The 24,464-nt window shown below is 40.3% G+C and overlaps 1 protein-coding gene across 2 annotated transcripts in view; it reads right to left on the reverse strand.

Annotated features, from left to right (window-relative positions):
• Window positions 1-23,716, reverse strand: part of LNP1 (leukemia NUP98 fusion partner 1) — a 50,396-nt gene extending 26,680 nt beyond the window's left edge. The window contains exons 1-2 of one of the 2 annotated variants that reach the window (XM_050782104.1): window positions 23,630-23,716; window positions 160-348 (exon numbers count right to left, since the gene is read on the reverse strand). In XM_050782104.1, coding sequence (XP_050638061.1) covers window positions 160-315 — 156 coding nt within the window. In that variant the 5' untranslated portion in view covers window positions 316-348; window positions 23,630-23,716. Of the gene's footprint in view, window positions 1-159; window positions 349-12,277; window positions 12,368-23,629 lie in introns of those variants that run through there. The other variant, XM_050782105.1, reaches the window with a different exon arrangement.
• Between the last annotated feature and the right edge of the window lie 748 nt (window positions 23,717-24,464).

The raw sequence follows: 24,464 nt of genomic DNA on the forward strand, positions 1-24,464 counted from the left end.
GGAATAATAAGAGAGATTTCTGTGGGTATGAGAAAGACTCGGAAGTACTGGTTTTAAACCAAAGAAAACTTTAAATCCAAAGACTCCTCAAAAAATTATTTAAGAGAAACCCCCTCCCCTATTCCAGCTCTCCCCTCCGGTTCCATGACAATCACTCACTGGGCAGGGCAGTGAGGTCTTCCTGTGACTGGTGGCTTGTGGTCGGTGGCGTTCCCGGAGTCCTCTCTGATCCTCCTCTCTCCAGCTGTGGCCCCAGAAGCTGCTCATCCATTTGGCAAAAGACACATCATCATCATCATCATCTTTGTGCTCCATGTAAAGGTGATGCCAAATATTGAAGGCCTGCCCCTAAATCCGACAGAGGGAAATATCACCCAACAGGGCTGACAATGAAACCCAGATCTCCCCCAAAAGACAAAATGAAACTGGTCTTTTTAAAATGGTCTCCGATACTGGCATCCTTAAAGGAGAAAGATTTACTAAACAACCACTTCATCATCAGGCAGCCTTGGGCAATGTCTATTTATAAATTGTGCAGCCCACATTCCCCTCCCCTTGTCTTTTTAAATTGAGAGGCTTTCTAATCCTTCCATTGCTGGGGCTTGTGCCTCACAGCCTAAGGGTGGGAAGCAGAGTCCACTGCCTGGTTTTCCCTGTGCTTTGCTGCCAATGACATGTGATGGCATCTCCAGCTGTCAATGATGATGGAGCATGACCCTCACAATATGCCCGTCAGCTCCAGGCAAGCTCTGAAATGGGGCCACATACAAGGAACACACTGACCACAGCTTGCCAGGTAGCCAGCTGTTGCCATGTCATATCTAGAGCTAGATACTCTCCTAATAAAATGATATTGATATAAAATCCAGCTCCTGGATCAAAACGAGTAGCTTTTAAAATTGATGTACAGGCCGGGCGCGGTGGCTCAAGCCTGTAATCCCAGCACTTTGGGAGGCTGAGACGGGCGGATCAGGAGGTCAGGAGATCGAGACCATCCTGGCTAAAACGGTGAAACCCTGTCTCTACTAAAAAATACAAAAAACTAGCCGGGCGAGGTGGCGGGCGCCTGTAGTCCCAGCTACTCGGGAGGCTGAGGCAGGAGAATGGCGTAAACCCGGGAGGCGGAGCTTGCAGTGAGCTGAGATCCGGCCACTGCACTCCAGCCTGGGCGACTGAGCAAGACTCTGTCTCAAAAAAAAAAAAAAAAAAAAAAAATTGATGTACAAATGTAAATAATATACAAGTACATGTAAAATGTACAAATCATAAGTGCACAGCTTGATGGATTTTTATATACGTATACCCCTGTGTTACCACCACCATGCAGGTAAAGACATAGAACACTGCCAGCACCCCAACTGGCTCCATGTATCCCCCTTCCAATCCATACTCCCTTCAAAAGTTTACCATTAATGATCTGTGTCACCATAGATTAATTTGCTTGTTTTTGAACTTACTTTCAATGCATTATACAGTATGCATTATCCTATGTTATTCAACATTATGTCAGTGAGATATATCCATGTTTTTGCAGTAATAGTAGTTGATGCTGTGTGTAGTATTGCATTGCATCAACATGCCACAATTTTTAAAAATTCAGTCTACCAGTGATGGTCATTTTAGGCTGTCATTTAGATTTTTTCTAGTTGGGGCTTTTGTAAATAAAGTTTATATAAATTTTACAGTCCCTGTCTTTTAGTGGGCATTTTTTTCAAGGTAAAGAGAATATTACGTTTATGGAACTCCTACTTTGCATCAAGTATGGAGCCACCAAGTACTCCATATTGCTCATTTTCTTTTTTCTTTTTTTTTGAGATGCAGTCTGGTCCTGTGGCCCAGGCTAGAGGGCAATGGCACGATATCGGCTCACTGCAACCCCCGCCTCCCGGGCTCAAACGATTCTCCTGCCTCAGCCTCCCGAGTAGCTGGGATTATGGGTGCCCACCACTACGTCCAGCTAATTTTTGTATTATTAAAAAACCCCGTAGAGACGGGGTTTCACCACGTTGGCCAGGCTTGTCTCAAACTCCCGACGTCATGATCCGCCTGTCTCGGCCTCCCAATGTGCTGGGATTACATGCATGAGCCACCACGCTGGACCCCATATATGCTAATTTTCTTATAACAACCCTGTGACTGGGAGATTTGTATGACATTTTATTGATAAGGAAGTTGAGATGCAAATAGATCACCCCTTGCCAAAGTGAACTTAATACTAAGTGGCAAAACCAAGTTTGAAGTGGGGAATAGAAAAACAAAGTCCAGGCTCTTTCCACCATCCTGTCAGTATTTCAAGAGAACTTGGAGAAGTCTTGCATTTTCAATCAGGAATTCTTGGCCATTTGCCATACGAAAATCCTTCCTTGAGCTGCAAAAAGATAAGCTTGGTAACTATGACCAATGTTTGTAGAGCATGGTATCACAACTTTTATGTTACTAAGGAAAAGTAGCCAAAGCTTAACATATCTTGTAACATTTTTATTTTTTGCAAATGGCCAAGACTTCCTGTGTTATCACAACTCATTGCTGGAGGAATTAAGCACATCCTGTGGGACTGCACTGGAACAGGACTTTTTGGAAGAGTGTGCCTAATTTCCTCCAGACTGCACCCCATATGCCTTTTCTATTTTCTTTCTCAGTTTTACTTTGTATCCTTTCAACATAATAAATCGTATCCATGAGTACGACTATATATGCTGAGTTCTAGCAAATCCCCAAACTGGGGATGACAGCTACTATCACAAGTGGGATTTGCTAAAAAAAAAAAACAACCCAAATCACTGAACTATGGCTAAAGCAGGGTTTGGGAAAAGGGAGGATGAAGAGGACACGATGGTGAACCTTCAATGCCCAGTGGCTACCTAGCCATCTGTAGAATGAATCAGCTGTTGAGATGATGTCTGTTGTGAGAGGTAAAAGTTACCTACAGAATTCAAAATAACGGACTCAACCCCAGGACAATTGGTTCATTAGATTCCCTGGATACTTTTGGCCATGGGTAGCTAAAATGAAGGGATTAAAAAGTGCAGCCTGGCTGATGCCTTTGGGTTTTGTTCTCTCCTCTAGACGAGAAGAGAAAGGGTCCAAACATTCCCAAAACACATTTTGCATGGGCCACAAATGTTAAAAGTTTGCATTGCTTTCTCTTTCAAGTGGGAAGGAAGAGAAAGCAATGCAAACTTCTACCATTTTTGTTAAGTCAGTTCCAAGAGCTAGAACAAGGCTTTAGATAAACCAGCAAGAAAGGGGAGTGGGGGAAATAATACCCCATCGCCTGGTACAGCAGCCCTTTACATTCCAACTAGAAATCTCTCAGCAGGTATAATGTAAGTCATATATGCTGAATTTACCACTTTACTACTAGGAGTTTGAGAAAACCTGCAATGAAAAAAAAAAGAGATTTTAAAAAAATGGCTTCTATTCTGTGGCTATTGTACCTGAATGAATATGACAAAAACTGATGTAAAATATTATATGCTTATAATTTTGTAAATGCTTGAGGGATTGCCCTAGTTAGGGAAAGTGACTCTGTAAGAAATATTAGGAGAATATGCACCTCTTGATTTTTGTTGCTAGTAGACACATTACAATGTAAACTCTGAGTATTTAAATACTGAAATCTCCATAACTGATTATTTTGCTATAATTTTTGCCTGTTGGAGCCTATGGGAAAAGGTAGACAACAGAAGGATAGCTCATCTCCACTGGAAAAAACACCTTTTGAGTTTTAAAAAGCGGTTTTTAGTTTGCTAATAAGTTCTTATAAAATCGGGTGTCTGTCTGACCCTCAGAGGCTAATGATTTTCCAGCCTAATGTGCTTATTTTGGAGTGGGTCGATTGGACTCTAAACCTGACAATATAAAAAGGGCTTAGAAAACATTTCTTGTCAATTGCACTTGGAACACAGTTGTTTGGCCCTGTATCTTCTTGGCTTTGCTGCTGCTAAAGAAGAAAAGTTGCTAGCTAGTTTGGAATCCTGAATTCACAGATCCTAACTGCCTGGAGCTTATGCTAAGCTGAAACTTGATACTGTCTGTGAGGGACGGTTCCAATCTCTGAAGACAGGCATAGGCTCAAGGAACAGAACTCAGTCTCTGGAACTATTGCAGGTTTGTTTACAACACTCCTCTGTGGGGCCATAAACTATGCTATCACATGGCTCACTTGCAGATGCCTGCGGGAAAGCGCTTGTTCTTTGATAGGACCATTTGAAACCGAACTAGTTGCACCAGAAATGATTGATCCCAAGAACCCTGTCAAAAGCTGCAAGCTTGGGGAGAGCACATCGCAGAGAGTGGGACCCCTCCATCCATTCCTGACAGATAGGGCTCTTGACCCCTTCTGGGGATAGCTTACTGCTATTAATTTGTGTTCAGCTTGCCAGAGTATTTTGAAATTTGCAATGATGGATTGATAGTCTGACTCTTCTTTGCTCGCCTCTCTTCTTAGGTAAGCAGTTTGATTGCTAAATGCAGCTGCTCCTAGACAGAAATTGATATTTTCTAGGCTGCTTCCTGAATAAATAATCAGGACAAAAGGGATAAGTAATGTAAACACAGTCTGAAAATTTTTGAAAATTCAGGATTTTGTCCTAGCCCATTCTGAAACATGATGTTGTTTTTCTGGTTGTTACATGAAACAGTGATTTTCTATGTAAATCATTTTGTCCCTCTAACACCCAACCCTTCCTACCCTTCCTCATAAAAGGTCTAGATAAGAATGAACAATGGCTGGGGAAGTTATGATTTCTGAATGAATCACACTGTTGTGTAATAGCAAAGAAGGAAAAAACCCGGCACCTGGAGCAGGAGAAAGAGGGCATTAACGATTTGTTTTTTGGAACTGCTCCTGAACACCAGTGCTGCCTTTGCAGGATGCTGTGAGGGCTTGAATTCAAACTGACTGCTGAGCCTATGATCACACCCAACAGTACTGACTATGAGAGAGCAGCAACTGGCCCCAGCTCCTCTAGCTTCCAAGAACACCTCCAGATACTGTCCACACTTATGAGCAAAACTGACAGAAACAAACTGCCTTCAGGCAGTCCTTCTAAAACAAAGAACTTAGCTGAATTATTTAGACTGGACAGGGAAACTGTGGGCCGAAGTCCCCACAGTGGGAAGCCATACTGGGGGCTCTGCTAACCTGACTAACGCATGTTTTCACTGGGGTAATTGAACTTGAATTCTTTGTTTCTAAGAATGCTCCCTGGGATTGTACTTCCTGTGTAAATATCTTGACTATCATGGCCTGCCTCAGCCCAAGAAGGCAAGCAGGTCAGTTTCAATTTACTACCCAGAGATGTGCTGTGCTTGAATTGATGCCTCGGGCTAGGTTAAAAAAGGTTAATACAAAAACTTAAGGAGAAAGCCACTGGCTTCCTAAGATTAACCTTTATAGCTAATGGGATTTGTTTTAATTGGCTAAATCCAAGACCTCCGGATTTTAAGTAAAGTCAATATTCAGGTTAGTTTCATACTGTGTCGTGGGACACTACTGATAATAATTTTGCTATAAAATGCCTTGACCAAGGAGATCAGCTACACAGAAAATGGTTAACATAGCAGGCCTGAAACTGCTGATCCTTAGAAGGACCGGCTTGCAAGATTAGCCCTTAGCTGGCTTCTGGGAACTTGGCTGGTAAACAGTTCTTGCAGTAACATAACATTTTCCTTAAATTATAAGAGTGGTCTAAACTGTTTGCCCGACCAATGTGGTTTATGCTGAACAACTGACTTTCTTCTGCAAATCTGGAGTTTGTGTATGTGGTAGGCAGTGTGCCTACCTGACCAACACCCAGGAAATATCTGGGGTACCGAGTCTCTATTGAGCCTCCCTAGTAAACACTTGCCTTGCACATGTGCCACAACTCGTTGCTGGAGGAATTAGGTGTGCACTTTGTAACTCCACTGGGAGAGGACTCTTGGAAGCTTCAGCCAGATTTCCTCCAGACTTTCCCTATGCAACTTTTCTCTTTACTTGTTTCGCTTTGTATCCTTGCACTATAATAAATCTTAGCCATAAGTACAACTATATGCTGAGCCTTGTCAGTCGTTTTCAGCAAGTCAAGAACCTAAGAGTGGTCCTGGGGAAACTCCTAATACTGGAATGAAAGGGAACTCTTCAAATCTTTTACCAAAAATTATCCCAAAACAACAAGATGTAAATATACCCCAGAAAGAAAAAAAGATTTGAACTACATTATAGAAAACGAGACTTCCAACTCCATTATTTTCCCTAGTTAAGCCTATTTCTTCTTTAAAAATATGAGGAAAAGAGGCCGGGCGCGGTGGCTCAAGCCTGTAATCCCAGCACTTTGGGAGGCCGAGACGGGTGGATCACGAGGTCAGGAGATCGAGACCATCCTGGCTAACACGGTGAAACCCCGTCTCTACTAAGAAATACAAAAAACTAGCCGGGCGAGGTGGCGGGCGCCTGTAGTCCCAGCTACTCGGGAGGCTGAGGCCGGAGAATGGCGTGAACCCGGGAGGTGGAGCTTGCAGTGAGCTGAGATCTGGCCACTGCACTCCAGCCTGGGCTACAGAGCGAGACTCCGTCTCAAAAAAAAAAAAAAAAAAAAAATATGAGGAAAAGATAGCTCCCTACTCTGCCTATGCTAAGGTTCTTAAAAACAAACATGGGGCAGCAAAAAAGCAACAGCAGAAAGTGTCAAGTCTTTCAGCACTGGGAGAGATGCTCTTCTGGGCTTTCTTGGGAGCCCTGGCCTGAGGGGAGGCTTCAGCCCACCCTTGAAGCCCAGACACCTGCTTCCCTAGCAAGGGCCCTGGGCACCTGCCTTGAGGAGATGCTGCTGGGGACACGTACCAAAGGGAGCTGCCCTTTTGACCCTGCACCTTTTTGAGCCTGCAGGATGTATGCAAAAGCTGCCGACAGTTGCAGCTTCTGAGCTGAGAGTTTGAGTAGGCATTTTCTTATCATGCTGAATGTGAAAAAAATACCTTCTCTTAAGAGAATAGGAAGTTTGTGGTGTGTGTATTCTCATAAAGTGACCAGACATCGTGGGTGCCCAGGTAATCAGTGAAAATGATCCTTGGGCTGTCAAGTGGCTTCTCAGTGCCCTCTCTCTTAGGAGACTATACAATGATGAGAAAACAATTTTCCCTTTATTTATTTTATTTATTTATTTATTTATTTTTATAGAGATGAGGTTTCACTATGTTGCCCAGGCTGGTCTCGAACTCCTGGGCTCAAGCAATCCTCCAACCTCAGCCTCCCAAAGTGTTGAGATTATAGGAGTGAACCACCACGCCCACCCGATTTTCCTTTTATTTATTTCATTTTCCCAGTGCCATGCCTCTGTGGCAGCAGTAACTTATTTTTTTTATTTCATTTTTTTTTTTCCTTAACAGTTAAGGGAAAGCATCATTGTTCATACTGATTTCAAGCTTGACTGAACTGGTCTCATTCTAGAAAGGAAATGCTATGTCCAGAAGAGCTAAACTGCTACATCTTCTTTTTTTTATTTTTAATGGTCAAAATACATCAATGGTTTTGAGTCAGTTTTTACTTCCCAGAAAGCAGTGCTTAAATACTTGAAACTGTGTGCTATGTTCTATTCAATGACCCGATTGCCTTGTTTAGTGGCAATGTGTCATAGTATAATCATCCATTTCCATGTATGTTATCAAGTTACACTGTGAAGTTTGCCACTCTTTTGAGGTGGTCATCAGAGACACACCTTTTTTAACCAAGTGTCCTGAAGCATGTCTCTAAGGGTATATCACCATTATTTTTTACTCTAAAAAGCCATGAAGCATGTATTATAAGAACTGTTTTTAGACTATACCACCTAGTGGTGTAAAAAAAAAAAAAAAAAAAAAAAAAAAAAAGGAGACAAAGAAAAGTATGTTTTCAGAGATTTGCCTACAAAATATTGGTTATATAAATATCCAGTTACCTTGGCATTAAGCATCATTAAATTCTTCAGGATTTTGGTTAATGGTGGGCTTCATAATAGTTGTTAGACACTGGAAGAGGTTTTGAAGAGCCAATAAATCATCTCTTCCACAAGAAACCTTCAAACACCGCCCTTATTCTCATCTGCCAAAGATGAAATCTGTGCAGCTTTGCCTCCAGAAATGTTATTAGTTGGTTGACCTCTCAAGGTCTCTTCAATCCCTAGGCACCAATTATCCTAAAACAGATGAGCTACTACTGTTAAAATGTACTACTATGTAAAAAACTTTTTGGGAGGCCAAGGCAGGCAGATCATGAGGTCAGGAGATCGAGACCATCCTGGCTAACATGGTGAAACCCCGTCTCTACTAAAAATACAAAAAAATTAGCCGGGTGTGGTGGCGGGCACCTGTAGTCCCAGCTACCTGGGAGGCTGAGGCAGGAGAATGGCATGAACCCGGGAGGCAGAGCTTGCAGTGAGCCGAGATCGCGTCACCGCACTCCAGCCTGGATGACAGAGCAAGACTCTGTCTCAAAAGAAAAAAACCACTTTATCAATCCAGTTCATCAGTGTGCTATACTTCAGAAAAGGCTTCCTTTCAGTTATTAACTGCAATGTCACAGAATCTAAAGGTAATATCTCAGCACTTCTGTTGAGTCTACAAGCCTCTCCATAAGAAGTGATCCAAACAAGAACTGGGGGAATTCAGAGTCCTGGGTACCTCATATTTGAGAGGGACAAAATGTTGCAATTTAGAATAAAGAAGAGGATCATCATACACATAAAGAAAACTGACAGAAGACAACATTTAGGAAAATAAATTGCAAAAACTAAAGTTTGAGTCAAAAAATAATGTGAAGTTTTCAGACTATTAAAATAAAAAAAATGAAGCTCCATAACAATCTTTTCTGAGGATGAAATGTCATATGTTATTAGTAGGAATAAGGTCTTTATGGAAAGGTATATGGCAACATGCATTTAAAAGCTTTAAAAAAAATTTGCATCCTTTGACCCAGAAATTTCTCTATTTTTTACAAGTAGATACTAAACATACAAGGATGTTTGTTCATATAACATTATTTAAAATGGCAAAAACTTGTAAGATGTGGCAACATCTTAAAAGTACAACAACTGGAGATCAGGCTAATACATTATATTTTTACAATAGAATTCTATGCAATTATCAAAAATCATAGGATTTAATGACACAGGAAACTTCTCAAAATAAAATAGGTGACAAAATAAAATACAATACAGGGTGATAATTAATTTTATGTGTCAGCTTGCTGGTCTATGGTGCCCAGATATTTGGTCAAACATTAATTCTGGATGTTTCTGTGAGGATGTTTTTGATGAGATTTATATTTAAATAGGTGGAATTTGAGTAAAGCAGATTTCCCAATTAGTTGAAGGCCTGAATAGAATACAGATTAACTGCCCCAGCAAGATAATCAAGAAATAGACCCACATGTATTTCTAGCTGAATTTTGGAAAGAGTACAAAAGCAATTTAATGGAGGAAGGATAGCCTTTTCAACAAATGGTGTTGGAGCAATTGAACATCCACAGTTTAAAAAATGCTTCAGCCTGGTGCAGTGGTTCATGCCTGTAATCTCAGCACTTTGGGAGGCCAAGGCAAGAGGATCACTAGAGCTCAGAGACTGAGGTTCCAGCGAGCCATGATTATGCCAAATGTAAAGACTTTTAGAAAAAAAAAAGCAAGATTCTATCTCAAAAAAGAAAACAAAATATAACATACAAATGAAAAAAATGGATCAATTAGACATTAAAATAAAAATTTTGTATGAAAGACTTTTTAAGAAAAAAAAGATAAACATAGGAGAAAATCTTTATCAAGAGCTAGGCAAGTAGCTGACTTACACTTGTAACCAAAATATATATATTTTTATAAAAATTAAAAATTGATAAATTCCATTAGAAAACAAAGGCCAAGCATGGTGGCTCAAAAACTTTGGGAGGCTCTAAGAAAGAGGATCGCTTGAAGCCCAGGAGTTTGAAAAAGCCTAGATAAACACTGGGAGATAAATGTTTTTTACAAACTAGCCATGTATGGTGACATGGACTAGTAACTAGCTATCAGGATATAGGTTTTTAATTGAGCTCAAAAGGTTAAACAGTAAAAGTGATCAAACAATTTATTTATTTAGAAAATTTTTTTGAAACTCTCGGCTCCCACTCTACTCGCTGTCTCCCAGCATGGTGCAGTGGCCATCTGTAATCCCAGCAAGCTCTGGGAGGCCAAGATAACGCCATTCTCTTGAGCCTCAGCCTTTGAGACAAGCTAGTCAACACAGGGACCGCCATTGCTGTCTTTATAAATTTTTTTTTTTAAAAAACTAGCCAGGCATGGTGGCATGCATCTGTAGTCCAGGATGGTACTCAGAGGCTGAGGTTGTGATCCGCCCGGCTTGAGCTCCCAAAGTGCTGGGATTAGGCTACAGTGACCACTGTGATCATGCCACTTTATTCCAGCCTGAGTGACAGTAAAGATCCCATCTCAATAAGAAGGAAGGAAGGGAGAGAAGAAGGGAGGAAAGAAGGAAGGAAGGAGAGAAGAAGGAAAGGAGGGAAGGAGGAAAGGAGGGAAGGAGGGAGGCAGGAAGGCAGGCGGGCAGTCAGGTAAAGAAAAGAAAACAAGAAAACAAGCCAATGACATCAAAGACATTTCACCGAGAAGGATATACAAATGGTGTCTATGGCCATAACACCTTGAATGTACCCAATGTCATCTGATTTCAGAAGATATACAAATGGCAAATAAGTCCATGAAAAGATGTTCAACATCATTAGCCATTAGATAAAGACAAACTAAAATCACAATGCAGTATTACTACATACCTATCAGAATGTGTAAAATTTAAAAAGAGTATTAACACCAAATGTTGAAGAGGAAGCAGAGAAGCTAGATCATTCATACATTGCTGATGAGAATAAAAAATGGTACAGCCACTTTGAAAAATAGTTTGCCTATCTCTTCTAAAACTAAAAATACATCTACCATGTGACCCAGTGATTGTACTCTTGGGCAATTATCCTAGAGAAATTAAAACCTACCTTCATGCAAGAGCCTGCACATGAATGTATAGGCTTAAAACACACAACTTGACATATTCAAGAGAACTATGTTGAGTAAAAAAGTTCAATCTCAAAAGGAATTTTATAATTGTATAAATAAAAATATAATCCTATATAAATACAAATAATTTTTATATAGCATTCTTCAAATAACGCAATCATAGATGAAGAACAGATTAGTGGTTCCCATGGGTTAGAGATTGGGGAAGTGGCTATCAGAGTTTAGTTTGAGGAAGCTTTCTGATGATAGACCAGTTCTGTACTTTGATTGTGACAATTACACAAAGCTATGGATGTGATAAAATTGCACAGAACTACATACACACACACACACACACAAATGAGTATGTGCATAGCTAGTGAAATTTGAGTAAGTTATATGGATTACACCAATGTCAATTTCCTGGTTTTGACATTATACTATACTTATACAAGATGTCAACATTAGAAGAGTAGGTGGAGGATGCATGCGACTTCCGTGTATATTTATTTGCAACTTCTTGTCATTATTTCATAACAAAAAGTAAAAAAGAAAAATGACATATCAAGAAAAAGAAACTTCTCTAAATGGGTAGCTACAGGATCAAAATGCCGTGGAGTTAGAGGTACTCTGGGAAAAAAGCAACAATGACAACATAAGTTTTTAATCTCTTTGAATCCCCACATGAAAACTAATAGAGCAACTGTAGCAGAAAAAAGAAAAAAACCTATGGCCAGCTCTACAACAAAACTAAGTGACAAGCTGAACCCCAAGATGTCCTCTACTCCCAAGTGCAGGTTGTGAGGTCAAACCACCAATATAGCTATAGACCTGGTATGGTTGTCCATGCAGGAGGAAGAGGAAAGAAGCAACAGGGCATCCTCCAGACCTGAGAACAGGAGAACCACAAAATAGCCAATAGTTTGGAAAGCACAGGGAACCAACTGGAGAATAGTAGCTGAAACTGGGAAGGATTTGTTCTCTCCGATACTGAGTGAGTACAAAAAGCCTGTGGTAAGAAGGATTGAAAGGGCTGAACTGTCCAGCCACCATAAACTCTCAAATCTGATCTTCTAGGACAAAGCCTCACACTGAGGAGAAACTGGGAAGAGTGGAATCAAAACTGCAGTAGACAGGCACAACAGAGATAAAGAAAAGAGTGGGTCTAAAACAAAATGGGATGGGGAACACAGCCAGCACATCTTAGAAAGCAAGCTGCCATATTTGTGAACACTACACGAACACAACAGAAGAGGAAGCTCTGTGGAATTTCAAAAACTTACCTGCACCCTATGTCATTCTAAGAGTTCCAGAATTGTACATAAAAATGAGGGGCAGAAAATATCAAGGTAGAATCTCACACAGCATTTCTGTTTTAAAAATCAGACTATAGACCTACAGACAATGAAAGCATGCCAAAAAAAAAAAAAAAACCTACAAAACAGATCAATATTGTTAGCCACTATTTCAAAATGAACTAAATGATAGTTACAAAGTGATGTGAACAGATCAATGTTGTTAGCCACTATTTCAAAATGAACTAAATGATAGTTACAAAGTGATGTGAAGTGAGGCACGGTGGCTCATGCCTGTAATCCTAGCACTTTGGGAGGCCGAGGCAGGTGGATCACTTGGGGTCAGGAGTTCAAAACCAGCCTGGCCAACATTGTGAAACCCCATCTCTACTAAAAATACAAAAAAAAAAAAAAAAAAAAATTAGCCGGGTGTGGTGGCAGGTGCCTGTAATCCCAGCTACTCGGGAGGCTGAGGCAGTGATTTGCTTGCACCCGGGAGGCAGAGGCTGTACTGAGCTGAGATCGCACCACTGCACTCCAGCCAGGGTGACAGAGTGAGATTCCATCTACAAAAATAAATAAATAAATAAATAAATAAATAGTATGAGACATGAAAGAACAAAACAGAATTAGAATAACATACAAATGATATGATAAAACTCAGGAAATACTCAGAAATAAAGAGAAAAAAATCATGTCAGAAAAGGTTAAGCTAGAAGGAATGAGTAAAAAATGCAACCAATAATGTCTCCAAATAAATAGAAGATAAAAAATATTTTTTTAATAAATGAAGAAAGAAATCAGAAGAATTCAAGACTAACCATTACAAAGATATGCAAAGGAGAGTGACATTATAGATAATGAACTCCCCGAAAAAGAAGAGAAAAGCAAAGGAACAGAGCAAATACTGTAACTCAAAAAAACGCTCTCCTGAAAAGAAAAAAAGATTTAAAACTACATATTGAAAAAGTATACTGGCAGGGAGAGGTGGCTCATGCCTGTAATCCCAGCACTTTGGGAGGCTGAGGTGGGTGGATCATTTGAGGTCAGGAGTTCAAGACTGGCCTGGCTAAAATGGTGAAACCTCGTCTCTACTAAAAACATAAAAAAATTAGCCGGGAATGGTCGCGTGGGCCTGTAATCCCAGTTACTCAGGAGGCTGAGGCAGGAGAAGTGCTTAGCCTAGGAGGCGGAGGTTGCAGTGAGCCAAGATCATGCCAGTGCACTGCAGTCTGGGTGTCAGAGTGAGATCCTCTCTCAAAAAAAGAAAGAAAGAAAGAGAAAGAAAAAGTATACTATATATTTGAAAATATCAACCCCATACAACCAACACCAGGACATATCATAGTACGTTTGCTATATTTTAAAAGAGAAAGAAAGATTCCTTAAGGGAACCTGGGCAGAGATGGGGAGAGGGAGGTAATAGAGAGCATGAGTTATAAGGAAAAGACAATTAGATTATCTGCAGACCTTTTGCCAGCAATATTTTATGGCCAAGGAAAATATATGAACTTAAGATACCAAGGAAACATTGCTTTGGAAGTATGGTTTCCAAAAAGCATACTGTCAGCACAATTAGAATAAAAAATATGCACAGACGCAAAAAGATAAACAAAGAAAGAAAGAAGGTATGAGCTAGGAATTTTATACCTAGCAAAATCAACTGTGGCAGACATGAACTTGAATGGGACATGTCAAGATGAACTCAAGGGGAACAACATACACCTGGGCCTGTTACTGGGTTAGGGGCAAGGGGATGGAGAGCATTAGGACAAATACCTAATGCATGCAGGGCTTAAAACCTAGATGATGGGTTGACAGGTGCAATAAAGCACCATGGCACATGTATACCTATGTAACAAACCTGCATATTCTGCACATGTAACCTGGAACTTAATGTAAAAAAAAAAAGTAAACAAACAAACAAAAAAAAGTACTTATATATTTAACCAAAATATTTTTTTACAATAAGGACAGACTAAAAACACCAAAAAAAAAAAAAAAAAAAAAAAAAGATGTACTCAAGGTATTAATATGCTGACTCTGTCCATAGAAAAGGCCTAGAAGCAAGGGCCAACCCAAATGCAGTGAAAACCCAGACTGTGGTCTTGAAATGCCAATTCTCATTAAACAACAACAGCAGCAGCAGCAACAAAAGATTTAAAAATAAATGAAGACAAAGAAAACAAAACAAAACAGGGCTTCTTGAAGAAATGGCTGACTCCTGGTCTGTTGCAGGAAATAAACAAAATGACCTTGGAACCTCTTGACATAATATAGAACAAGGAAACTATGAATGACTACTCGGGTTTTTTTGTTTGTTTGTTTTTCAAAAAGACTCAAAGCCTCAGATGGAACAGTCTGAATTTCAATTTCCCCTTATAAAAATATCAACTAATAAATGAAAATGAGAGAAGAGAAAGAATTAGAATATTGCCATTTTGTGATCACCATTGAATTAGTGAGCAGTAAGCATAAAGGGTTGCTAATATTACAGACAATCAGACATTATCTGCCTTCTGCCTTGCAAAGGAATCAAACCTTGGTCTAGTCCAGACTCTAGGTGCATCTACCAACATAGATTACAAGAAACTTAGAAAACATCAATTTTTGCTAATGGACAAGACTAAACCACAGCATCTGGGGTTGCACACTTGAGTGACAACACAACTTTTTTATTTTTTTTTTTAAAGCAAGTAAACTATTGTTGATAGTCAAGATAATGGTTACTTATAAGTGGTAGAAGAGGATTTGTGATTTGGATAACAGTCATAGAAGCAGCTTCTAAGGCGGTGGCACAGTTCTATTTCTTGGCTTGAATGGTGAAAGATAACATCAAGGGTGTTATCTTTACGATAATCCATCCATTCTTCTACTGGTAAGCTTTTATGTAATTTCCACTTTTTGCTATTACACACAATGGTGCCCTAAACAGGTTTTTTGTGTGTGCAGTGTGTTTTCTATCTAGAGGTGAAATCTCTGGATTGGAGGTATCTGAATCTTCCATTTTATTAAACACTAACAGTTGAGAAAAGGAACCCACAAAAAATATTCACAACGGTTGGCTCTCTAAAGTAGTTAAATCAATTTACAATTCCATTTTTTGACATTCTTGCCTCACTGGTACTGCTGGATTTAAAAACTGTTGCCAATATTGTAGATGCAAAATGAAATTTCATTGTTGTCTTAATTTGTATTCCCCTATTTATTGGTGAGATTAAGGATGTTTTCATATGTATATTTTCCATTTGCACTTCTTTTACAAGTAGCTTGTTTATATCCTTTGCTCATTTTTCTTCAGAGTTGTCTTTCTCTTATTGATCTATAGGAGTTCTACATGTATTCTGTATATTAACCTTCTATAAGTTTTATACATCACAAATACCTTTTCCCAGTATGTCTTATCTTCCGACCCTTTGTAGTATATGTTTTCTGTAAGTTAAAATCTTTTAATGTACCCAAACTGATCTTTTTCTTCATAAGCTTATCCTTTACCCTATCACAAAGTCATCAAGATATTCTCTCATATTTTCTCCTAAAAGTTTAAAGTTTTAGTTTTCTGGGATTTTAATCTATTTGCCATTTTGTGTATGGTATGGGGTAGAATTCTCCTTTAATTTTTGTTATTTAGGTATCTTTATTAGTTTTCTTTGGCTGTATTTCAAATTACCACAAACTTAACAGCTTAAAACCACACAAATGTATTATCTTACAGTCTCCAAGACTTAGAAGTCTGAACACAGGTTAGCTGAGTCCTCTATTAAGGGTCTCATTAGACTGAAATCAAGGTATTTGAGACTCATGTGTCTTCCAAGTCCACCCATTATTGGAAGAATTCAGTTTCCTGGCTGTTGGCCAGGGATCACTCTAAGGTCCTAGAGTTCCTTTCTATGTGACCCCTCCATAGGCAGTTTGCTTCTTCACAGCCAGCAGGAAAAATCTCTTTCACTTCCAATCTCTTTGACCTCTTCAAAGGGCTCTCTTGATTAGATCAGGTATACTCAGGATCATCTGCCCTTTGATTAACTTTTTTTTTGTTTTAAGACTGAGTCTAGCTGTATTGCCCAGGCTGGAGTGCAGTGGTGTGATCTCGGCTCACTGCAACCTCTGCTTCCCAGGTTCAAGCGATTCTCCTGCCTCAGTCTTCCAAGTAGCTGGGATTACAGGTGTCTGCCACCATGCCTGGCTAATTTTTGTATTTTTAGTAGAGACAGGGTTTCACGATGTTGTCCAGGCTGGTCTCAACCTCCTGACCTCAAGTGATCCGCCCACCTCGGCCTCCCAAAGTGCTTGGATTACAGGTGTGAGCCACCGCACCTGGCCCCTTTCATTAACCTTGATTAAACCATCTTGAACCTTCAGACCCACCCATTCAGCAGCTGAATAACACGGAGTAATCTCTGTTGATATTACCAGAGGAGCCATGTCCAAATTCCTGAGTAACAAAATTATGATATGTAATAAAACAATGTTTCAAGACACTGAGTTTTGGGGTAGTTTGTGAAGCAGCAACAGATAGTCAGAACATAGTTACAGAAACAATTTTTTTTTTTTTTGCAGTTTTTAATGTTTCTCAAAATTTGACAAAATTGGGTCTTTTCTTCATTGTTGAAGTTAAGGCTATTTTCCACTGGTTGGGAAAAAATGGCAGAAAGATGGAAAAGCATGGACTAGAGGCTCTCAGGTTCAGTGCTAGAGCAATGCTAAGATCAGCACTGCATAACCATGGCTACTAGTCTGAATGCCTTTTATGAGTGAATACTGTAGGCCCATCACTTAGTAATGGACCAGCATTTTCATGCAAATCATAAAAAGAAGCACCCTTCTCCAGGCAGACGAAGTCTGACATAAGGCTGTGCTGAGCTAAGTGCAGGCTGGACCTCAACCCCCACTTACCCCAGCATCCTTGTGTAGGGCACCATGAGCATAATCTGTATGTAATAGCTTTATAAATTAAAGTGCAGGGCAACAATTCTGCATTTACAAATGACACAAATTGTTGTGGGTGGCAATGAACTAAATTGATGAAGATGGAAAGATCTTATAAATTCATGTGAGTGGGAAGAAAGGTGGCAAATGAGCGCATAAAATATACATATGAGCCATCAGTCACAGCTAAGGAGAGGAAACTAGTGTTACTACAGATTGTTCCCTGAAGATAAATGCAGATGCTCCTTCTGACAGCAAAAAGGGCAACCACTTGATTGAATCATAAAGTGACATTCCCTCTGAGAAGTGAAGCAGTACCACCCACTCAACTGATGCTTTACTGGAAGTTGAATAATGCAGAAACCATCAGGATTGGGAAAAAAAATAACGGCATAAGGGCTCAAAAGAAACAGGCTTCTATATATCATAAATGAGCTACAAAGCACAAACCAATCAGGTCTTCCAGGAAGCAGCTTCAGTAGTGGAGGTGGTAGCAGTGACCACAGCATGCTGGGGACTGGGATCTAGCTAGAGGCTACAGAGGTGGTAGAAGTAGACTATTTCTGGTGCTGGCAGCTGCAGCAGCAGGAGCATTGGTGTCCCAGCTGACACCAGTGGTACTGGACAGCAATGGTGGCGCCAGGCTGCTAATATTGACAACAATATCAGTTAGAAACTTGTTCAACAAACACTTCATCAACTTTTTATTTGGCATTGACCATGTTTCAGGTATTGTGTTGGGTGGATAAATAAAGTTAACAGGCACCCATCATATGCCCAACCCTCTTATAGATACAGGAGTACACAGATGACTAGAACATGGTCCCTGCCCTTCAGGGACTCAGAATTGAGCACAGGCAGCAGATATGAGAATGAATAATTATGGCAATATAGTAATTGTGAGGAAGAAATAGAAACTGAGGTATGATCTAATACAAAAAGAGAAAACATATTACTTTGCTCTGACATACAGAATTAGAGAAGGCACTGTAGATTTTGTACAGGATACAAAATAAATCAGACACAGCTTCCAATGTTGAGATACTTATAATCCAGTGGATGAGTTAGGACAAACATAATACTATAAAACAAGGCAGAAAAGTAATAAGTTTTGAGAAAGTCCCAGAAAAACTATTTTGGGAGTTTAGGTGAAGCAAGTCTATATAGAAAGAAGGAGACATAAGAGACTCCATTTTGTTCTGTATTTGAGATGCTGTTAATCTGTGACCCTACCCCCAACCCTGTCCTTGCAAGAGACATGTGCTATGGTGACTCAAGGTTTAAAGGATTTTGGGCTGTGCAGGGTGTGCTTTGTTAAACAAGTGCCTGAAGGCAGCCTGCTAGTTAAAAGTCATCACCATTCTCTTAATCTCAAGTACCCAGGGACACATACACTGCGGAAGGTTGCAGGGACCTCGGCCTAGGAAAGCTAAGTATTGTCCAAGGTTTCTCCCCATGTGATAGTCTGAAATATGGCCTCGTGGGAAGGGAAAGACCTAATCTTCCCCCCCACCTGACACCCGTGAAGGGTCTGTGCTGAGGAGGACTAGTACAAGAGGAAAGAAGGTCTCTTGGCAGTTGAGAGAGAGAAAAGCATCTGTCTCCTGCCCGCCCCTGGGCAATGGAACATCTCGGTGTAAATACCCAATTGTATGTTCTATTTACTGAGATGGGAGAAAACGTCTTACGGCTGAAGTTTTGCTGCTCTTTATGCACTGAAAAGGTTTATGGAGATGTTTACATATGCATATCAAGGCACAGCACTTTTCCTTAAACTTATTCAAGTCACAGAGATCTTTATTCATATGTCTTACTGCTGACCTTCTCCCTACTATGATCCTATTATCCTGCCACTTCCCTTTTCTAAGATGGTAAAGATAATGATCAATAAATACTGAGGGAACTGAGAGACCAGGCCAGCGCGGGTCCTCTGTATGCTGAGCGCCGGTCCCCTGGGTCCACTTTTTCTTTCTCTATACTTTGTCTCTGTGTCTCATTGCTTTTCTCAAGTCTCTCGTTCCACCTAATGAGAAACGCCCACAGTTGCGGAGGGGCAGGCCACCCCTTTATACACTAAAATTAAAAATCAGCCAGATGCAGTGGCTCATGCCTGTAATCCCAGCACTTTGGGAGGCCAAGGCAGGCGGATCACGACGTCAGGAGTTCAAGACCAGCATGGCCAACATGACGAAACCCCATCTCCACTAAAAATACAAAAATTAGCCAGGCGTGGTGGCGGGCGCCTGTAATTCCACCTACTTGGGAGGCTGAGGCAGGAGAATCGCTTGAACCTGGGATGGGGAGGTTGCAGTGAGCTGAGATCATGCCATTGCACTCCAGCCTGGGCGACAAGAGCAAGACTCCGTCTCAAAAAATAAAAATAAAAAAATAAAAATCAAGGAATCAAAAGCACCACCACAGACACATTTATAACGTTTAATAACTATCTGGGTATCCCATGGCCCAGTCAAATTGACACATGAAATTACCCATCACACCACCTATGTTCTGGCTCTGGCTGTACAAAATGAGAGGTTTTTTTTTAGACAGAGTCTCGCTCTATTGGCAGGCTGGAGTGTAGTGGGGTGATCTCGGCTCACTGCAACCTCCGCCTCCTGGGTTCAAGCGATTCTCCTGCCTCAGTCTCCCGAGTAGCTGGGATTACAGGTGTGCGCTACCACACCTGGCTAATTTTTGTGTTTTTAGTAGAGACGGTTTCACCATGTTGGTCAGCCTGATCTTGAACTCTTGACCTCAGGTGATCTGCCCGCCTCAGCCTCCCAAAGTGTTGGGATTACAGGCACAAGCCACTGCACTCAGCCCACATAGGTAATTTCTAATAGTGCTAGGTGCTAATATCTTAGACCAAGGAAAGTGAAGAGGTGTATGAAGGGAGGCATGGGTGGGCAGAAACATCGAACCTTATAGTGAAAGTGAAGAGGATTTAAAAGTCTTTGTGCTCAAGAGTGAAATTACAGTTATGCTATAGGAAGAGCAATTTGATATCAAGGTGCAGGGTAACACATAGAAGAGAGGCACTAGAGGCAGAGAAGTTATCTGGGAAGCAAGCAAATATAGAATTTAGGGAAGATGAACGAAATGAATAAAAGAGAAAAAAGAAGGGAATGTGATAGTATTAGGTGTTGAGGCCTTTGGGAAGTGATTAGATTATGAGGGTAGAGCCCTTAAAAGCGGGATGAGTGCCTGAGTGCCCCTATAAAACAGATTCCAGAGAACTTTCTTGCCCCTTTCCACTATTTGAGGACACAAACCAAATTTGCAGTCGTCAACCCAGAAGAGGGCTCTTACAGAACTTGACCATGATGGCACACTGATCTCTAACTCCCATCCTCAGGAATTGTGAGAAATAAATTTCTAGAGTTTATTAGCTAAGTAGTTGTATGGTATTTTTGTTATAGCAGCCTGAACTGAGTAAGACGGGAAGAAACTATTTATAGAGCATCTGTTATGTGTTATACGTACTCTTAGGAGTTTCCATTTATACGAACTAAGAAGTGTCTGAAGATGTGAAAAGAAAACTGTAAGAAAGATACAACAAAGTTGAATTTGTTGAAGACTTAACAGCTGATTTTGTGTTTACGTGTGTATATAAATACAATAGCATAATCATTTGTGCTTGGGTAGGTAAGGTTGAAAAAGAGAGAGGTCTATAAAGGTCTATGGTTTCAAATACAAGTAACTGCTCAGGAAATAGTGGTATTATTAGAAAAAATGGATAACACAGGCTGGGCACAGTGGCTCATGCCTGTAATCGCAGCACTTTGAGAGGCCAAGGTGGGCGGATCACCAGGTCAGGAGATCAAGACCACCCTGGCTAACATGGTGAAACCCCATCTCTACTAAAAATACAAAAAATTAGCCGGGCCTGGTGGCGGGCGCCAGTAGTCCCAGCTACTCAGGAGGCTGAGACAGGAGAATCACTTGAACCCAGGAGGCAGAGGTTGCAGTGAGCCGAGATCACGCCACTGCACTCCAGCCTGGGCGACACAGCAAAACTCCGTCTTGGGAAAAAGAAAAAGAAAAAGAAGAAAGGATAACACAGAGAAAGAATGGGTGGGGGAAGATTATGAGTTATATCTTTGACAAAAGTCAGGAATCCAAGAAAAACTGCTGAGTAATTAGTAGGAAACATAGGGCTAGAGGTAAAAAGAGAAGCTATGCCAAAAGATATATAGACTGTGATTATCTGCACAGAAATGGTAACTGAAGCAATGAGATTTACTTTGGTTACTAATGGAGAGATTGAAAATAAAGAAGAAGACATATTCTAATAAATTCCTCACTTGAGGAATATCTAGAGCTGTGCTGTCCAATATGGTAGTCTTTAGCCACATGATACTACTTAAGTCAATTAAATAATGAAAACTGTAGTCCTTGTCTCACTACATTTCAAGTGCTCAATAGCCACATGTGGCTAGTGGCTACCATATTGGACATCATAAATATAAAACATTTCCAACATCATAGAAAGCTGTGACGGACAGCACTGATCTAGAGTTTGGTCAGGGTGTAGAAGAACCAGAAGAATCTATTCTCCTGAAAGCCAAGGGAAAAAACATTTCAAGGAGAGAATAATCAGTGGTATGAAGTAAAAGTGGGTGACAGCCAACCTCTCCCCCACAAAAAAAAAAAAATGAATTTTATGACTTCTAAAGCACTTTCAGACTAATTATAAAGTTGTAAACTAGATTACAACAGATGTTGGATGAAATGGGTGCCAAATAAGTAACAGATGTAGACAATTCTTTTCAGTAATTTTTCAGTAAGGAAAAATTGAATGAAAACATCAGACAGCTGAAAGAGAATAGAGTTGTTCTATATGTACGTGCTTAATATAAGCAGATTTGTGCACTGGCTGGAAGGCTTGGACGCCAGTCAACCAGCTATTTACCAACTCTAGCAATCTGAAAGGCTTTTCATGTAGTAATGACAATTGAAGGGACAGGATTGCATCATTTTAAGACAATAAGGAGCCTTAAAAATAATCTAATCCACCCCTCCTCACATTATAAAGAAAGCAGAGTTGCCCAGGGTCACACACACTACTCAGTGGTATTAAAATCTAGAATAAGAACTCAGGTCAGCAGGGCATGGTGGCTTATGCCTGTAATCCCAGCACTTTGGGAGGCTGAGGTGGGTAGATCACCTGAGTTCAGGAGTTCGAGACCAGCTTGGCCAGTACACAAAAAATTAGCCCAGCATGGTAGTAGCCTGTAATCCCAGCTACTCAGAGGCTGAGGCAGGAGAACTGCTTGAAGCCTGGAGGAGGAGGCTGCAGTGAGCCGAGATGGTGCCACTCACTCCAGCCTGGGCAACAAGAGAGAAACTCCATCTCAAAAAAAAATACAAAAAACAAAAAAATAACTCAGGTCTTCCACAACTTAGTCCATTAGACTATCTCATTCAACTGCCTCCTAAGATACAGATCAAAGGTGAAGAAAGCTTCTTCAGTTGAATTCCACTAATCTACCAAGAAAATGATAATGTCTATGTTCACATATACACAACTTCAATTTTTTAGAAATGAAATGCAGTCCATTACTTCTTGACTTTAAAATTTAGAAAAACTGAGAACTAAGCATCAAATATCTATTACTTTGTAACAAACATCAAAAGAACTTTAAATATTATCTAAGTAAATCTATGGCCTGAGAGGTAGATGTTTTCACCATTTCACAGATTAGAAAAACATGCAGCAGATCAGTAAGGTCCCAAAGCCAGTAAGCGACACTCTTAAGGTGCCTCTACACTACCATCAATCAGGAAATGGAGGAGAAAAGAAGAGAATAGAGCAGCACAGGCTAGGGAATGGAAATGAGATGTTTATCAAAGTATAAAAGTAACCAGAACAGATTTGTTTACTAATGCCAACCTTAAAAATAAAGCCAAACAAAATGAGGCCTTCAGATAAACATTTTTATGTTTCGAGAAAATAACACCGATTCCCTTTGGAGAGGGGAACTGTGCAGCGGGGGGACAGGGATTGAAGGAAGACTTTTCACAGTAAACTCTGTAACTTTTGGAGTTTAACCATAACAGTGTATTGCTTACTCCAATAAATAAGAAAAAGGGTTAAAAAAAAAAAACCTTTAAATATGTTTTAGTTCCTATCAAGTTTGTAATTGTTAGCATTCTACAATCCTCCAACAGGCCACAGAAAAACTGAAATTTCAGAAAACAAAAAATCCTAACTTCTGTTTTGAAAAAGGCAAGCCAGAGCTTATATTAAGGGGAAGAAATTTTGCCTTTGGGGATTGGGGGATCAGGAGGGGAGAGAAGCCGATTGCCTGCAAACGATCAACTCAATTCCATTCCTATTTTTAGCCCATTTTTTTAGTCTGTTGCTAAGAAACCCTGTTGCCCGAAGGCAATTTACTAATAGGAACTTACATGAAGCAGGAGAAACCGGTGATCCTGAAATTCTTTCAAATCAGGCCATTCTATTTTAATCAATCCATTTTGGTGCCACTTGATAAAATATCTCCTTTCAATCTTTTTGTAGCTCTACTGTGATGTTGTTGCACTTGAAAGCAAAACGATCATTTATGAAATTTTAATGTAAGGCTTCTGCAAACCAGTATACCAGAAATGGAGCGCCATAGTTCTGGACTCTGATTTTCTATTAATAGTTGTCTTTTCTTCATGAAAATACCGTGAATTCCAAACAATGCCTTGCAAGGTAATTTTATGTTTTAAGAGATCTGGGGCGGAGCATCGGAAAAAGAGTTGATAAAGCTATTACAGAAACGAAAGTTTATGAATTGAAATTACGATCTGGGAATGAGAGGAGAAGAGGGCTGAGACAGCTATTGCAAAACAACCCGGGGGTGTGCGGACCTGAGCGAGATGTGGGCTGGTGTGTCACGTAGAAATCAGCTCAAGATACAAACACGTCAAGAAAGGCTCGAAGCCGGCGGGAACCCTGACGCTTCGCATTTCTACCAACTCAGTTTAAGAAATACCTAACAACGTAGAAGTCATCGCTTTCGTAATTGGTGGCGACGATAAGCCACAGCGACCACGCTCAAACCGTTTCGACTGCAGCCAAACCTAGAAATGCCATTTCCACCTAGTCTTCTGCCATCGCTAACCTCCCCTATAACCTCAAATTCGTCCAAATTAAAATCTGGCTGTGTTAGTGGTAAGAAGTTCAGTGATGCAGCAGGCTTCCTCAGCAGTGAGCTCTTTCCTCATACATCTTTAAAAGTCCTTCCAATCCGTTGGT

Source organism: Macaca thibetana, chromosome 2, assembly GCF_024542745.1.
Source record: "Macaca thibetana thibetana isolate TM-01 chromosome 2, ASM2454274v1, whole genome shotgun sequence".
NCBI classification, from domain to species: domain Eukaryota; kingdom Metazoa; phylum Chordata; class Mammalia; order Primates; family Cercopithecidae; genus Macaca; species Macaca thibetana.